The 17991-nt window shown below is 42.9% G+C and overlaps 2 protein-coding genes across 2 annotated transcripts in view; one reads left to right on the forward strand and one right to left on the reverse strand.

The window, feature by feature from the left end:
* Nucleotides 1-17991, reverse strand: part of LOC139611995 (protein NLRC3-like) — a 418379-nt gene that overhangs the window by 6354 nt on the left and 394034 nt on the right. The window lies entirely within an intron of this gene.
* The window catches only part of LOC139611996 (NACHT, LRR and PYD domains-containing protein 12-like), a 173090-nt gene continuing 155301 nt past the window's right edge, over nucleotides 203-17991 (forward strand). Inside the window, exons 1-10 of the mRNA XM_071467104.1 lie at nucleotides 203-599; nucleotides 710-853; nucleotides 971-1120; nucleotides 5152-5271; nucleotides 5369-5670; nucleotides 5838-7692; nucleotides 8878-9054; nucleotides 11777-11953; nucleotides 12587-12763; nucleotides 13485-13661. Of these exons, the coding sequence (XP_071323205.1) occupies nucleotides 990-1120; nucleotides 5152-5271; nucleotides 5369-5670; nucleotides 5838-7692; nucleotides 8878-9054; nucleotides 11777-11953; nucleotides 12587-12763; nucleotides 13485-13661 (3116 nt within the window). The 5' untranslated portion in view covers nucleotides 203-599; nucleotides 710-853; nucleotides 971-989. The remainder of the gene's footprint in view (nucleotides 600-709; nucleotides 854-970; nucleotides 1121-5151; nucleotides 5272-5368; nucleotides 5671-5837; nucleotides 7693-8877; nucleotides 9055-11776; nucleotides 11954-12586; nucleotides 12764-13484; nucleotides 13662-17991) is intronic.

Here is a 17991-nt window from a genome sequence, read left to right on the forward strand (position 1 = left end):
GACCTGTTGGTGGTGCTCTGGAGCTTGTGTTGCTTACACAGAAATATAACCTTGAACACACCACTTGAAACCAAGTAATGGGTGATCTCCTGTTAAATTATTACATTATTGGAGTATTATTACATTATCAGGTCCCTTGAAATGAAGGCTAACCTGATAATGTAATAACCTCCCGTTAATGTAACACTTTATTACATTATTGGTTAAGAGTGTATTACATTATTGGGAAATGCACTTTATTACATTATTGGGAAGTTATTACATTATCAGATTTTATTACATTTTCAATCCACTCAAGTGAAATTTTTTATTACATTATCGGGGATTTATTACATTATCGGGTTCTACAACATCTTTATCCTTAATATAATGTTTGATCCAGTTCAACCTGAAAATGATATTAGATGAATGGAAATCAAGATAATTCTGTTGAAAACACACACACACACACACACACACACACACACACACACAGAGAGAGTCATGTGACTTCTTGTAACTGCAGAGGGGAGGAGCAGCTGAAAGTGAAAGTGTTCAGTGAGCTCAGACTCCATTTGAAGTGGACGGAGCAGAAGGAGGGAAACTGAAGGCTGAGGCAGGTGAGTGTTAACACAACATTATTATTATTTTACTGTCAAAGTCTCTGAGTCAGTTTGTCCCTGTGGACTGTGGAGGGAAGAAGAGTCACAGAGAACTTCTGTCCACACAGAGACACCGAGAGAAAAGGAGGAACAACATGAGGTGTGGTACTTCCTGTTCAACAGTTTGACTCCACATGGTGATGAGCTGAATAATATGAAACCTACAACTGAGCCGAGAGAACTGAGCAGGGGGACTTTATTATACTGTACAGGTGTGTGTGTGTGTGTGTGTGTGTGTGTGTGTTTCTGGGTGTGTCTCTTGAGCAGCTTGTTTGTCCTGACTCTTGTGTGTGTGAGCTCACAGTCAGTGTTACTGGTTTCCCTCTCAGACTGACTGAAGTCCTGAAGATGAGTGATTGTGTGGAGGAAGAGGAGGACAGAGCAGAGTCTCCAGGACCCAGCTGTCTGTCTGTGAAGAGTCACTGGTCCAAAGGTGATCCTCCAGACCTCAGTCCTGAACCTGGACCCTCAGACTCACAGTAAGAGACCTGCTACAAACCTGTGAACCTCCAAACTGTCTCTGTAACAGTGTTTAGTGTGTTGAGCTCCTGCAGTGATGTCACTTCCTGTAACAGCTGCCATAGTTTTTTTATGATATAAACTTTATTCATAAACAAATCAAGATACAAACAAACAAGGCAGTTTTGCTTCTTCACAGAAAAACTGAGGTTGAGCAGAAGCACATTAAATAAATAAAGTCAAGGTTTAAGAGAAAAAAACAGAAGTACATGAAAAGATTAAGAAGAAGATTCATTGAAATAAATCAAGAGAATAAACTAACTTCAGGGCTTTCTTATCATTCTTTATCAGCTTCAGAGACTTGCATAGTGATTTCAATTCATTCAGCCAATGATTCATACATGGTTTGGTTTTAAAGTACCTGCATTTGTAAATGATCCTCTTGGACTGTGTCCAGCTCCACATGTCGCTCCAGAAAGACTGATCCACAGTGGAAGAATAAATGTTCCAACTTTCAGCCTCATTTTCACAGAACACACAGTTCTTCACATCAAGATTAAACCTCAGTCTTCACAACTTGTTTGTTGGGTAAATCTCATTTAAGATTTTAAAGTTCACCTCTTTCACTTCAGGAGGGAGAGGAAGTGAAATATATCTTCTCCTCATCACCTTCACCTCCTCAATCTCAAATCCCCTTCTTAAACCACTGATCTCAAAGAGACTGGTACGGCTTTAATCAATCTGTTAAAGGTTTGAACAGAACATTTGAGTTGGAATTTCTCACAGAACATCTCGTGCTGTAACACATTTCCACTGTCATCCAGAAAATGAGCTGCAGCCCAGATTCCTTCAGATTTCTACTCATCTAAATCCACTGATTTTTCACAGTGTAGAACATATGTGTTGTTCCACACAGGTGTGTTATGTGGTGTCATATTATGTCTGTATATTAATTTCCAGTAGAGGAGGGCTTGCTGATGGAAAGTGGAGAGTTTGACTGGTAATGAGCTAAATTCAAAGTCACAGCGTGGTAGAAAGTCTGTTCCTCTCATGTTCTGGAAAATCACATCAGGGACAATGAACCAAAAAGATGAAAGACTGTAACCACTTCAGTTTCAAGACACCACTCAGAATATCAAGATCAATCACATTTGCTCCTCCTCTTCGTAGTTTTTAATTATATCAGTTCTCCTTATATACTGACTTTTATTTCTCCATTTGGACATAAATGAACTTTATTTATAGTTTGGATCATTGTCGGTGATATGGGGAAGGAGAGAGCTGGTAAATCAGTCTGGACAAACTCTCCATCTTTGTTAACAAAATCCTCCCAGACATGCTGACATCTCTCTGCAGCCATCTGTGAAGAACTGTCTGACACTTTTCCATATTGTTACAGATATTCCTCTTTTCACTCATAATTCTGTCTCTACAAACAACAGTTCCTAAAGATTTCCCCTCCTTCTGAACCTGTATATTACATGCTGACTGCAGGGGGCGCTCCTGCACTGTCATTATTTCACATTTATTGACGTTGAGCCATGGACCTGATGCTTTGGAGAACTGATTGACTGCAAAGCTAAAGGATCTGATTTTCATTTTATAAGAACAAAGTTGGGTCATCCACCAGCTGACTTCTTATTATTTGTTTATCCATCACATTTAACCTTCAATGTCACTGTTTTAATCAGAACAGATCACATCTCTGCCACCATTACAAACAGAGGTGGCCAAGTGCCATGTCCTAGAGAAACACAGCTGTAGATTCCATTGTACAGCAGCCCTGTAATCTTAATAAATGTCTCTCCAAGACCAAAGAACCTCAAAGTTTCCAGTATAAACTGATGTTCCACAGAATCAAATGCTTTGTAAAAATCTTGAAATAAAATAAACCCACTCTCTTGGATTATTTCACTACCATCAAGAAGGTCTAATACAGGCCTTGTGTTATTATGAACTGACCTTCCTTTCAAAAATCCTGACTGTGTTTCACTAATTATGGACCAAATACCTGTCTTCAGTCTCGCAGCAACAGCCCCTGAGAGTATTTTATAGTCAGTGTTCAACAATGTGATTGGTCTGAAATGATCTAAACTTCTTTAGTCTTTACCTGATTTAGGAATCAGGCTGATTGTTTCATGCTTGACATCAGTTCATTCTTCTCTATCCACTCTTTAAATAATACATTTCTTAGATCTTTTCCAAAAGAGCTGATAAAACTTAGCTGTGAGCCATCTGTCCCTGGAGATTTGTAGGAAGCCATCTTCAGGATCACTGAGTCCAAATCCTCAGTTTTTAACTCTGTCTCACACAAATCCCTGAAGGAGTCCTCAATATGTGGGATACCATCCTGGATTTTATCAGAGAAGGCAACAGCATCACCTAAAGAGTAAAGTGAGGAGCACAGATCGGAGTAAAACCTCAACACTTCTTTCTCTAAACTCTCTGGTTCTTTGCATTGGACTCCATTTATCAGTAGACTTGTATTTGAGTTTCTCTGTTGTCTACTTTTCTCTAAGTGACTAAAACATGAGGAGTTTTTCTCACCTCCCTCCAGACATTTGGCTCATGATCTTATAAAGACACAAGACACAGACACTTTCAAGACACAGATCATCTGACTTGGTTTGTAACTCCATCAGTTTGTTTTTCTCCTGAAGGTTTAGATCTGTTTCCTACAACACTGAGATATTTCTTGGAGAAAATTACTTTCATACTTTTTACTCTTTAGTTCCTTACAAACATTTATATTAAATTATCCACCACATCCTCCATCTTTGACTCTGTCTCTGGGACGAGTCTCTTGAGGATTTGGATGATTTGTGCACTGACATTTTCTTTTCTCTTCCAACCCTTTGATCTGCAGACTCCACCTCATTCTGTGTCTTTCTGTATCTTACTCAGCAGAGTAACGTCACTTGTGCTCCATGACTCACCTGCCGTCTTTTCTTTCCTCTTCAGACAAAGATTCTTGTTTTTGTGGTTCCAGTCTTAGCGTGGTGGGTTTAATTATCTTTTGTTTCCTCATTTCAGCACATTTGATTGGACAGTTAGTAATGAAGGATAAAGTTTTGGGACTAGCTTGAGGAGCTCTGAAAAAAGCACCTGCTCAACCCGCCATCTTACCGCCCACCCTGACACCAGCTGCCTGACATATCAGTGTATTAACAGTGACTGCTGAGGAGCTGGTTTCTTGTGAAATGATCCCAACAAAGAAGAGTTTGACTTTTTTCTTGTGCATATTTTTGCTGCAGCTGATGAACATGACAGAGATGTAAAGATGTCAGTAATTAAAGGGCCGTGGTGGAGCAGAGAAGCAGCCACAGAAGAAGAGAGCAGTGTGTTGGTGAACCTGGATGAGCTGGGATCTAACAGAGTTGACCACACTTTGCAGGATCATTTTACAGCCTGAATGATGAGCTTCACATGTCAGAGCTTCACTCTCCACAGTTAGTTTGATCCAAACTACAGTGAGCAGCTGTTGGAGGAAATGACTGAGCCTCTTTAACATCAAACTAGATATTTGTTAGCTGTTTATACAGATTTCAGGCTCTATGTAATATGGGCCGCTGATTGTAAAGTGGTTCATTCTGAAATAACAACATTTCACCATATTTAGTCAACTTTAATGTTAAATTTAAATGTTAAATCTAAATTTGAATGCTAAATCTAAAAATTAGTGAAACACTAAATTTAGCTAATATGCTAATTCAGAGGAAGTACCAAAATTAAAGCTCAATCCGGCGTTATCCACGGTAAATCCAGACTCAAAGCTCTTACAACTTTGTTGTCTGTAGTGTAGGGAAGAAAATCTGTCTCAGCAGATTTTGAATCTTGAAATCTGTGAATTTCTGCCACTGGTTTAGTTTTTCATTGAAATTATGTATATGAATTTTTAAAAGTGAATTCAAATTTACAAGAACTAATTTCACCGTTGTTTTTCAATGTTCATGAATTCAGAATAAAAACTTCAATCTTCACAAAGACTCTGTCATCAGAGAATTGATCAGTGATCAATGTGATATGAATAAACACATGTTTGTGTTTGCAGAGGTCAGAACCACAGACTGAGAGCAGAGTCTCCAGGATCCAGCTGTCTGTCTATGAAGAGTGACTGGTCCAAAGGTCGTCCTCCAGACCTCAGTCCTGAACCTGGACCCTCAGACTCACAGTAAGAGACAGTTTCTACTGTAAACTGAGCTGAAGATGATTCAGTTATTGGACATATTTGACTGTGACATGTTAGTGATGAGGAAATGTCTTCACAGAGGGAGGAAGAGGAGTGGTGTCTCTGTGGAGGAGCAGCTGTCCTGCTGTGCTCTGTGTCAGGACGTCCTGAAGGATCCAGTCTCTACCAGCTGTGGACACTGGTTCTGCAGACACTGCTTCACTTCATACTGGGGCCAGTCTGGGTCTTCAGGAGACCCCTCCTGTCCCCAGTGTGGACAAAGACCCAGAACCAGACCTGGACTGCAGACAGCCAGTCAGAGCAGCACTCTACAAAGCGAGACTGAACATGTGTCTGCTGATGTCTTCATTTCTGAAACCAGGACCTGTTGTTTTCTCCAGTGTCAGTTGTTCTATCACACAGCACTGACATTTCAGATGATTCTAAAAACCACAACATTAAAAAGCTTTTCTTTGCTGCTCTTTAGTTTTTCTGTAGCTGATGAAAATAATCAGCAGATTCTCAGATTCTCTGTCTTCATTCTGACATTGTCTCTTCTCTTTCAGCAGATAGTGGTCTGCAGGAGGTTTTAGATCAACATAAGATCAGTCTGAGGAGCAGATGTGAACGTGTGACTGAAGGAAGTGATGGAACAGGAAGTGGAACCCTCCTCAACAGGATCTACACTGAGCTCTACATCACAGAGAGACAGAGTGAAGAGGTTAATACCCAACATGAGGTGAGGCAGCTGGAGACAGCTTCCAAGATGAAGACCCTCCATGATGCTCCAATCAAGTGCCACGACATCTTTAAAGCCTTACCTGACCAACAGAGACACATCAGAGTGGTTCTGACCAACGGCGTCGCTGGCGTTGGAAAAACCTTCTCAGTGCAGAAGTTCAGTCTGGACTGGGCAGAGGGCTTGGAGAACCAAGATGTCAGTCTGCTGGTTCTGCTTTCGTTCAGGGAGCTGAACCTGATCAGAGAGCAGCAGTACAGTCTTCTCAGGCTGCTCCATGTTTTCCATCCAACATTACAGAAGGTCACAGCAGAGCAGCTGGCTGTCTGTAAAGTTCTGTTCATCTTGGACGGCCTGGATGAAAGCAGACTTTCACTGGATTTCACCAACAGGGAGGTTGTGTCTGATGTCACACAGACGTCATCAGTCAACCTGCTGCTGACAAACCTCATCCAGGGGACCCTGCTTCCCTCGGCTCTGGTCTGGATCACTTCCAGATTTGCAGCAGCCAATCAGATCCCTCCTACATGTGTTGACAGGGTAACAGAGGTACGAGGCTTCACTGATGCCCAGAAGGAGGAGTACTTCAGGAGGAGATCCAGTGATGAAGAGCTGTCCTGCAGAACCATCTCACACATCAAGAAGTCCAGGAGCCTCCACATCATGTGTCAAGTCCCAGTCTTCTGCTGGATCACTGCTACAGTTCTGGAGCACATGTTGACGACAGAGCAGAGAGGAGAGCTGCCCCAGACCCTGACTGACCTGTTCTCACACTTCCTGCTGGTTCAGACAAAGAGGAAGAAGCTCAAGTATGATGAGGGACATGAGAAGAGTCCACAGGAGCTGATGGAGGCTGACAGGGAAGTTCTTCTGAAGCTGGGGAGGCTGGCGTTTGAACATCTGGAGAAAGGAAACATGTTCTACCAAGAAGACCTGGAGCAGTGTGGTCTGGATGTCACAGAGGCCTCGGTGTACTCAGGACTCTGTACTGAGATCTTCAAAAGAGAGAGTGTGATCTTCCAGAAAACAGTCTACTGCTTTGTTCATCTGAGCATTCAGGAGTTTCTGGCTGCAGTCTACATGCTCCACTGTTACACCAACAGGAACACAGAGGTCCTGGAGAACTTCCTGGGAGAAGACTACAAACACAGAGACTCAACCTCAAAGTCTGTTTTTGAGAAGATTTCTCAATTTTTTTGGAAACATGATAGTCATCATCTACCTCTGGATGTCTTCCTGAGGGCAGCCATGGAGAAATCCCTCAGCAGTAAAAATGGTCACCTGGACCTGTTTGTTCGCTTCCTTCATGGCCTCTCTCTGGAGTCCAACCAGAGACTCTTAGGAGGTCTGTTGGGTCAGACAGAGAACAGTCCAGAAACCATCCAGAGAGCCATCAACAACCTGAAGGAGATGAACAGTGATGAAATCTCTCCTGACAGAAGCATCAACATCTTCCACTGTCTGATGGAGATGAAGGACCACTCAGTTCATCAGGAGATCCAAGAGTTCCTGAAGTCAGAGACCAGATCAGAGCAGAGACTCTCTGAGATCCACTGCTCAGCTCTGGCCTACATGCTGCAGATGTCAGAGGAGGTTCTGGATGAGTTGGACCTGGACAAGTACAAGACATCAGAGGAGGGACGATGGAGACTGATCCCAGCTGTGAGGAACTGCAGGAAGGCTCGGTGAGTCCAGGCATGATCAATATAATTATCAATCAGTAGATTAGATCAGTAGTTGAGTCAAATTCAGATAAACACAGTTTTCATTTATTCTCATTATTCTTAGTTTTACTTTGAAACAATCAAAGGTCAGTTGTGTTTTTTTGTGGAGGTGTTGTAAATGCTGTGAGCACCAAAACGTATAAAACTGATAAAACTAATTAAAGCAGCTCCACTGATCTTACACCTCAGTGTGTGTTTCCAGGTGTTTCCAGGTGTTGGGGAGAACACCTGCATATGAGAAAACAGTAGTATTAAAGCTTTAGTGTCTCCAGCTGTGCAGTTTGATAAATGTCCTCAGGTGATGTCACCTGAGTCAGTGTGGGCGGAGTCTGAAGACAACACCAGACCTCTGTAGCCCCCCCTCATCTCTGCTGCATACCACACCATAATCTAACAGCTGAGGGTTGGTGGTTGAGATGCATTGTGGGTAATGTAGGCAGCAGTTTCTTCTGAGGAAGAGGAATGTGTGAATGAAAAAAGAAGATGTCTCTGGTTCATCTTTGTTGAAACTGTCCATTGTGACAGTGTTACAGGAGAGCAGTGATGAATCTGTGGAGGTCTGTATTCAGGACTCATGAGGTTTCTATGACAACAGTCATCAGTGTTTGACAGTGAACAGTGAATGCAGTGAAGCTCTAATGAGCAGGTTCTAGCAGGTGTTTAGAAAAGTTTGTATAAGACCTGAATCATTGTCCAGAGATGACTGAAGTCATGATGAGCATTGAGGATGTTAGGGGAGCCACAGGTGTGAATCTATCAGAGCAGAATGGGAGGATTCAGTCTTCTTCTACACACCAGAGCTCAGTGTCATGTTTCTGTAAGGACCTTCTGGGAAAACCAGGCAGCAAAAAATGTTCCCACCGGACATTAAGACATGTGTGGGCTCAGTATCTGAAGATTAGACCTCAGTGTTTCCCACACACTGATTCATCTGTGATAGGCTGCCACAACATCAAAAATGAAGCCACATGTTGATATTCTTTTATTTTACAATTTAAATAGATACATAAATGTAACATCATTTTCCCTCCTTCATCTTCACAACAAAGATTCCCATAAAACTCTGCTGGTCTGAGAGAGAGTGATGACAATTATTGTTTCTGTCTGATTTTATTCTAACACATTTTATATTTTCTCTCATCACAGACTCGTTTATTGTGGACTCTCAGACACTCACTGTGAAGTCGTGTCCTCAGCTCTGAAGTCCAACCCCTCCCATCTGAGACACCTGGACCTGAGTGTAAACTGGGACCTGGAGGATTCAGGAGTGAAGCAGCTGTGTGCTGGACTGGAGAGTCCAAACTGTAGACTGGAGACTCTGGGGTCAGTTCACTGACTGGAGCTGTTGTAGTTTTATATTCAGTTCAAATCTGTGAAGTTCCAGTTTTTCATTGGTTGGTTCATTTTCAGGATTTCTGTGTGAGGATTTAAAAAATCAGCCAGTGAAGAGAAAGAAGGAGGATGAAAGAATGTTTGATGGGGAGGGTCAGGAGAATTCTCGGGGGCCGTTTGGGGGCCGGGGCCGCACTGATTATTGTGTAGACTAATAATATTGTGTTATATAAAAGTGGTCTACCTCGCTGCACCATCCTGCAGCCTGAACTGAGCCTCGCAGCCTCTTGTCTCTCCCAGCACGTCAGACGCTACCAAGTCTATATTTGCAGTAGGGGGGTAAATGAGCGGCCCCTCCTCAGGGGGTCCAACCCTGGTGTGCCTTGAACTGTGATTGGTCAGCTGCTGACCAATAAGAGCTGTGAAGTGGGGCTGGTACAGAGTCATCAGAGACGTGTTGGTGTTATCAGGGAACGTGTGTGTTCACTGTTCACATTGGTTTGAAGCAGCAGCAGAAAGAGAAGGAGAAAGGTGGAGCAGAGAAGAATGAAGAAGAACAAATACTGGAGGAGGAAGCAGAGAAATGTTCCACAATCACAGAGAGATTCAACATCCAGTAAAGAGCCGGCAGCTGAAATGCTAAGCAGGGGCGTTGTAGCTAGCTGCTAGCTCAGCTCATATTAAATGTGGCTAGTATAGCTAGCTGCTAGTTGTTGGGCAGCAGCCCTGTGCTTGTGTTAGCTGCTGTTTGTCTTTGTGTGTTATTAACAGCTGGGACTGGTGATCTCCAGGTAAAATGAAGGGTCCCACTCGGCCCCTGGATGAGAGCAGTCACAGTGTTTGTGATTCAGAGCAGCAGAGAATTGACAGAGTTTGATGTTAAAATCAGAAAGTTGATGAGAATCAAACTGCAACAGTCTCATAGACCTTCAGACTGCAACACAAACCAGATCAAAGCAGGGCCAGTGGCTGAGGCGGGAAAGTGGAGACAAGAGGAAACTCAGCTGGGACATGGAGGCAGGAAGGATTAGATTGATGCTGGGAGCAATTTATGAGCAGCTCCCACCTCCCCAACATCATAGTGAATAAACAGGTGAGGAGCCAACATGTCCTCTATGTTCAGGTGGAGCTTCATGTGGCTCCTTCTATCAGGGGCTAAAACAAGCCTGTCTCCAGGCCCACACACCTGGAGACATCAGCAGGTGCTGAGGTGTCTCCCAGCAGCCACTGAGAGTCAGAGCTCAGAGGTGAACTCACTGGAGGCAGAAGGAGACAAGATGGATTTGATTTGTTGGTGAGGGTGAAGGACTCAGGAAGCAGCTTTGAACAGGCGTGATGCAGCTGAAGGCAGGGAGGGACTGGCCAATCAGAGGAGATCCAGGAAAACAGCTCCTCGTTCCTCAGGAGACAGCTGCCACTGATCTGAGAGCAGATGTTGTGTTGTGGTCAGAAACACAGCAGCTTGTGTATGTTGTGGAGCTGACAGTACCATGGGAGGACGCAGGAGAAACGGCCTCTGAGAGGAAACAGCTCAGATACACAGAGCTGGCAGCAGAGGCAGAGGAGCCTGCTCTGAAAGCTGAGCTCCAGGGGAGGTTGGCTGTAGGGGTTTTGTTGGCAGATCAGTCTGGTCCCTGTTACCTGAACTGAGCTGCTCTCACTTCTGTTCTCTTCAAGTCCACGTTGTGCTTCTCTGAACCTGTGCACTGTGAACTCAAAGCGCTCCAGGTGTCCTTCATGTCATATCTAGTTGATTGTGTGTGAACACAACAAAAGCTCAGACTTGATCTTGAAGAATGGAGCTTCTTCTAATCACATGAATAACACAAGTGGTCATGTGACTGTGGTTCAGGAGCAGTTACCAGAGCAGACTGACACTGACACTCAGAGAAACTCTGTTCATCAACTATCAGACCTAAACCGTGGACGTTGTGCTGAGCTGAAGGGTTGTAGGACTGTGAGCACAGGTTTGATCTCTGCTCTGTGACCTTCATTAACCCCGTCCTCACTCAGTCTGCTCCTCACTGGGGGGTTGATGTGAAAATCAGATGAATTCTACTTCCTCATTCAGTGAAGATCAGCTGAATAAATCTGTGGTGTTTTCCAGCAGGAGGCTCTGAACGTTACCTGAAGGTGAACTGGTTGTTGCTGCAGGTCACAGAATCTGACGGCTCACAGAATGGGCTGTAACACCGGTGGTAGACTGAGGCCGAGCACTCGTCCTCCTCAAGTTCTCAACAGTGACACAAGTTCTTCTTTAAAGATGTGGACACAGAGAAATCTTTTCCCTCCTCCTGTAAATGTGACATTGTGCAGTTGTTTGGTGACTTTGGAACATTGAAGCTGCTCCACCATGTTTGTTCTGAACAGTGTGACTGAGTTCTCACTGTTTGTTCACGTCCTCAGTGTTTTGTTTCTGTGCTGATGTCTGTAGTGTCAGAGAGGGAACAGACTAAACAGACGTGAATCCTCTGATTCTCCTCTGATTACAGACTGAACTGAGGTCAGCAGCAGCTGATCAACCTGTATTCACATCAACAGCTGTATGAATGTTGTGCTGACATTTGGATGATGTGTGTAGAAGGCTGACATGATGAAGATCCACAATAACAGAAGGACAAAGTCACTCTACTCATTTTAGACAAAGATCATTGATCAGGATAAATCTGATTGATTATCAGTAATTGATCTCCATCTTTGATTCTTTGTTCAGATTGAGTGACTGCAGGTTGTCAGAGATCAGCTGTTCTTCTCTGGGCTCAGCTCTGAAGTCCAACCCCTCCCATCTGAGAGAACTGGACCTGAGCTGGAACCAGAACCTGAAGTATCCAGGAGTGAAGGGTCTGTGTGGTTTTCTGCAGAGTCCAGACTGTAGACTGGAGACTCTGAGGTCAGTTCACTGTTGTAGATCTTATATCTTGAATCCACAGCTAATGAAGCTTCACACACAAGTTGAATCCATTGACTGTGAATGAATGAATGACATTGTAAATAGTTGTTGTCTCATGTTTCCAGTTGTTCTTCTCTCAGACTGAGAATGATTCTTCAGTTTCAGCTCATTTCACTCACTTGTCATGAATAATGTCTGTTCACTTCAGTTCAACCTTCACAGCTCACACACTCGTATTTCTCTCAGTCAGAGGACTCATGTTTTCTAAATCCACTGGAGAAAATGTCCAGTGTTAGTTGTTCAAGTCAATTCATTTTTATCACAACAACATACACAAGATCCTCACAACTAATATTTGTCCAAAGAAAGTGAAGAAACAATCTTCTTGTTTTCAGTAGATTTCAGTGAAGTGTCAGGACTAATGTCTGTTTGATCAAACTGTGTGTGTGTGTTTTCATCTGTAACACAACACACACAACTGTTGTGTTGACAATGTTGTGTTGTACTGACATGATGATGATCCACAATAACAGAAGGACAAAGTCACTCTACTCATTTTAGACAAAGATCATTGATCAGGACAAATCTGATTGATTATCAATCATTGATCTACATCTTTGATTCTTTATTCAGATTGATCAGCTGCAGTTTGTCAGAGATCAGCTGTTCTTCTCTGGGCTCAGCTCTGAAGTCCAACCCCTCCCATCTGAGAGAACTGGACCTGAGTGGAAACCAGGACCTGCAGGATCCAGGAGTGAAGGGTCTGTGTGGTTTTCTGCAGAGTCCAGACTGTAGACTGGAGACTCTGAGGTCAGACTCCATGTTTTCTTTCTGTGCTGAGATGAATGTGATGTGAAAGTTGTGTTGACACTGAGCTGCAGACATGAGGCTGATATTATACTGATCCACACTGAGGATCTTCATGGTAAAGTCTGTTTTCTTCTTCTCTGCTTTTAGTCCAGTGACTGTTTCTCTTCAACTTTCACCTCATGACTTTTTAAAACACCAACAGAAACACATTGAATCTGTCAGACAATAACTGATCTATAATCAATAGCTGATGGTCCCAACACTTTTATAAGGCTCTGTGATGTTTGTACTGACTCCAATATTCAAAGCCAAGTTGCCATAGCAACAGGTTGTTTCATCACTTTAAACCCTGTAGGTTTGACTGTGTTAAATATTTGAGCTCAGTCACCAGGTGTCTGTGTCTCTGCCGTTCCATCAACGAGTGAATTTAATATATATTTCTATACATTTGTTCTCATGTCTCCAAACTTCAGCCTGACATGTTTGTTGTCTTTGAAAACTTGAGGATCTTTAGTAGAATCTGCACAACATGAGTTTGTATAGATGGAGCCACAGGTGGAGCTGGCAGAGTTGAAGAGGTGGAGTCACTACGTCTTTATTGAAGCAGCAGCATGTTGTCATGAATATTAATGAGAGCTGTTTTTACTTTGTCTGTTTGACTCTTTGTGGTTTCAAGCAGGAACTTTGTCTCCTAAACTCACATCTTTGATTCTTTATTCAGATTGAGGAGCTGCAGTTTGTCAGAGATCAGCTGTTCTTCTCTGGGCTCAGCTCTGAAGTCCAACCCCTCCCATCTGAGAGAACTGGACCTGAGTGAAAACCAGGACCTGCAGGATCCAGGAGTGAAGGGTCTGTGTGGTTTTCTGCAGAGTCCAGACTGTAGACTGGAGACTCTGAGGTCAGTTCACTGTTGTAGATCTTATATCTTGAATCCACAGCTAATGAAGCTTCACACACAAGTTGAATCCATTGACTGTGAATGAATGAATGACATTGTAAATAGTTGTTGTCTCATGTTTCCAGTTGTTCTTCTCTCAGACTGTGAATGATTCTTCCGTTTCAGCTCATTTCACTCACTTGTCATGAATAATGTCTGTTCACTTCAGTTCAACCTTCACAGCTCACACACTCGTATTTCTCTCAGTCAGAGGACTCATGTTTTCTAAATCCACTGGAGAAAATGTCCAGTGTTAGTTGTTCAAGTCAATTCATTTTTATCACAACAACATACACAAGATCCTCACAACTAATATTTGTCCAAAGAAAGTGAAGAAACAATCTTCTTGTTTTCAGTAGATTTCAGTGAAGTGTCAGGACTAATGTCTGTTTGATCAAACTGTGTGTGTGTGTTTTCATCTGTAACACAACACACACAACTGTTGTGTTGACAATGTTGTGTTGTACTGACATGATGATGATCCACAATAACAGAAGGACAAAGTCACTCTACTCATTTTAGACAAAGATCATTGATCAGGACAAATCTGATTGATTATCAATCATTGATCTACATCTTTGATTCTTTATTCAGATTGATGGACTGCAGTTTGTCAGAGATCAGCTGTTCTTCTCTGGGCTCAGCTCTGAAGTCCAACCCCTCCCATCTGAGAGAACTGGACCTGAGACTCAACAATCTGCAGGATTCAGACCTGAAGGATCTCCGTGGTCTCGTGGAGAGTCCAGACTGTAGACTGGAGACTCTGAGGTCAGTAGAGGGGCGGAGTCAGTCCATGCTGCTCTCAGCAGTATTGTACTAAACACAGTTAGTATCAGAGCAAAGATCCAGTGTTTCCTGTGAACCTCCAACCTCCTCAGTGGCTGCTTTCCTCAGTGAAGCTGTGAGAGGAGAACGGGGACAGGCTTCAGGATTGGACAGAAAGACAGAGAGAGAGACAACAGTCAGCCAATCAGAGCAGCCAGAAGCTTGTTGTGATCATGTGTGTGAGTTGATGTGAAGACGACTGTTGTTGTTGTTGTGTTGATGTGTACAGGAAATAAAGCTGATTCCAGCTGACAGCCTCACAGATGGACAGAGACAGTGTCCTCATTCATCAAACTGTCCAATCTGATCTGAGACTGTTTGTTCTCTGGTTTCAACACTAAACAGCTGATCAGTTTCATCTGTGTCACAGCTCTGAGATCAGTGTGATGGAGCCTGACAGTCCCTGGCTCTTAGTGACAGCCTCCATGTTCAGTCAGGTGATGTTTCAGAAGCAGCTCACATGTTGATCAACACACAGAGACTCTGTGTTTAAAGTGACATCAGCTGACAGGTAACAGGAGTGAATCCATCACTGACCTGTTGCTGACTCAGCACTTTGTTTCCACTGTGGACTGAGTGAAATGTGCAGAGTGAACAGACTTGATGCTGAACGTCTCTGCAGGTCTGTGAGCTTCCAGCTCAGTGTGTTCACTCCAACACGTTAACATGAGAGCTGAGAGGAAGCAGCTGCTGCACATCTGGTCTGAACAGGACTGAAGTCCCTGCTGCATCACTGACTGATGAAGTGAGTCTCTGTAAACACTGATTCATCTCCTCTGCTTTCTTCTTCTCTACGCAGCTGGGAGTCATGGCCTTTATAAAGGTGAGAGTGGAGAGGAGAGCTTGATCCAGCAGTGACTGACAGAGGAATCAGAAGAAGTGGAGATGACTCTCAGTGCTGCAGTCTGAACTGATCTGAGAACAGCTCCACTGTCACACACAGAGTCCAGTCCACCATCATCCCTGTGTGTTCCTCTGGATCTGACAGAGCATCATCAGTGTCTCTGGACTTAAAGCTCATCAAGTTCAGCTCTGAACAGTTTCCTTGTTGAGCTTCACAAAGAGGGAATTTCACAGTAAAATGACTTGAACTCTGAAGATTAGTTTGACTCAGACGTTGAAGCCTCATGTTCTTCAGCTGAACTTTACCAGATATTATTGTACAGGAGGAACATGTTGTTTTTATCCTCCACCTCTTCATTCAAGTTGTGTTAAGGAGGAACAATCACACAGATCAACAACTCTTTCACTGTGTATATGGACATGTGAGTGTTGTTTTCAGACAGGTTTGAAAAATGTTCATCTCTCCATTATAATGCTGAGTCAACAAGTGTCACTGATTCAATGGATCAGTGACACTGACACCTTCTTTTCCAGACCGTCAGCTCTTTTATTTTTCCACCAGCAGCATCACAGTACTGACTCGTACTTCAGCAGGGGCTGCCTCAGATCTACCCTTCTTCACAGCAGGAGTTGTAGTATAATATTATAAGCTAAGTTCTCTGTCTATCTGCTAAATATACTATGTCTCCAATAATGATTACTATAATTACTATACTCATCACAAAAAAGACTGAAGTGTGAAGAATAATGTCACAATATGTGTAAACTGTGTGTATCACTGATTATGTTAAACTCAAGTCAATATATTGTTTTTAAAAAACGCAGCAGGAAAAAGTCAGAACATAATGGTGTATTCCTGGACGAGAACATGGTTTTTAAAAAAATGTAGTGAAAGAGAATCAGAATATAATGGTGTCCACTGGGCATGGACTTCACGGAAAGAAAAATAGATCAGCCTCATGAATGTAGTTTATAAGATTTATGTCTAACGAGCTATGTCCCAGTCTGGATAGATAATGAGGTTTTCATCCAGTCCAGGTCTTCTACTGAAAATGGTTTTGACTGTGAGAAAATCGACATGACCTGGGAGGGGTCAGGTTTGGTGGACACGACAGTTTCGGTGGAGACTGGTGAAATATGAGAGGAGGCGTGGGCAGATTTTGGATTATAAAAGAAGAGGTCACGTGTCATGTATTCAGATCAACTTTTTGCTTTGTTGTCGACAATAAATCTCTGCTGCACTGAATTGTGCCTCCTGGTGATCTTTGAAGACTTTGAAGATATTTTTGAACAACTGATAAGATTCCAGACTCAGAATCTGGTCCATGATTGGGGCGTCTGTCCCACATCAGAGTCCTGAGCAGAGTCAGGTCTCGGTGTACGATCAGGACTTGTTGAACGAGCATCAGAATGTGAATCTGCAGCGTTGACTTCAGTCTCAGAACCAACAGACGTCACTGCCTAAAACTGAAAAGATACTCTGATCTGATCTGTTTTATCCTTTCTTCTGTCTCTCCCTCTTTTTTCAGACATCTCCATGGTCTCAGTGTAAAGTTACTGATCACTAAGCTGCTCAGTTAGTTTGAGTTAGCTCGCTGAAAGTCAGTTCTGCTACATGTGAACGAAGCTCTTCTATTTTCTACTTCAATACAACATGAAGTTACTGTTTATGGTCAGGTGTTGACTTCAAATCTGTTGTCAGGTGTGAAAATCAAAGCTTTGTCTTCAGCCACAGATGAATATGAACGGAGTGGCCGCCATCTTGACTGAGATGTGTCCCAGTCATGGATGTATTATATCCACAGACTGTATCTGACCAAGTAAGGTGGTGTTAAACCTGCAGTCGTTGATATCGTGGGTAGTTCAGGTGTGAAGAGTTAATTTATTTGTGATGTTAGAGGGAAACGTGTCAACATTCAGTCTGAAGCTTTAGAGCCTAAAGTCACATTGGAATCAACATTTTAAAAAAATCATAACCAGGCAGAAATATTAAGTTTAAATTATCTTTTAGGCAGTTTTAAGATATGGATGCTGCATGTGACAGAAAACTACAACTCATCAGATAAAGTTATTACGTTCACTTTCTCTCATTGAGAAGCAGATTTATACGTCATGTCTTCTTTAAAAAAACAACTAAAACTGTGCAGTGCTGCAGTGAAGCTTTATGTCCTGTCATTACTGAGCCCTCTGTCTATTTCCCACTGTTCTCCACAGCTATATGCTACAGTCAGGACTGGGTGGAGGTATTATAACAGGCCCAACCTCCACATGTCCTGTCCCCTCCAATCTCTGCTGTCGGGAGAACAACAATGCATGATGGGCAATATTTACCATTTTCCATGAAATACTGTAATATACTGTGAATCGCATTGCATTGTGGGGATGGTGTTTGAGTCGACGGCAGAGAACCCCACCAATACTGGATGCTACTGTATTTCATGACGAGACCTGCTGACCATGGAGCGGGTAAAACCAGCTCTGGAGGTTCTTTTGGAGGATTCTCCATCTGAACCCTGCACTTTATGAGCAAGTGGTGAGGTAAGTTAATAAACATTTGATCTGTCTGGCATTTTGTTTGCTGACTATCGTCAGCTTTAAACAAAATGGAACTGATCAGTAACGT

Source organism: Trachinotus anak, unplaced genomic scaffold, assembly GCF_046630095.1.
Source record: "Trachinotus anak isolate AG129_WGS33_773 ecotype Australia unplaced genomic scaffold, CSIRO_AGI_Tana_v1 ptg000029l, whole genome shotgun sequence".
NCBI classification, from domain to species: Eukaryota; Metazoa; Chordata; class Actinopteri; order Carangiformes; family Carangidae; genus Trachinotus; species Trachinotus anak.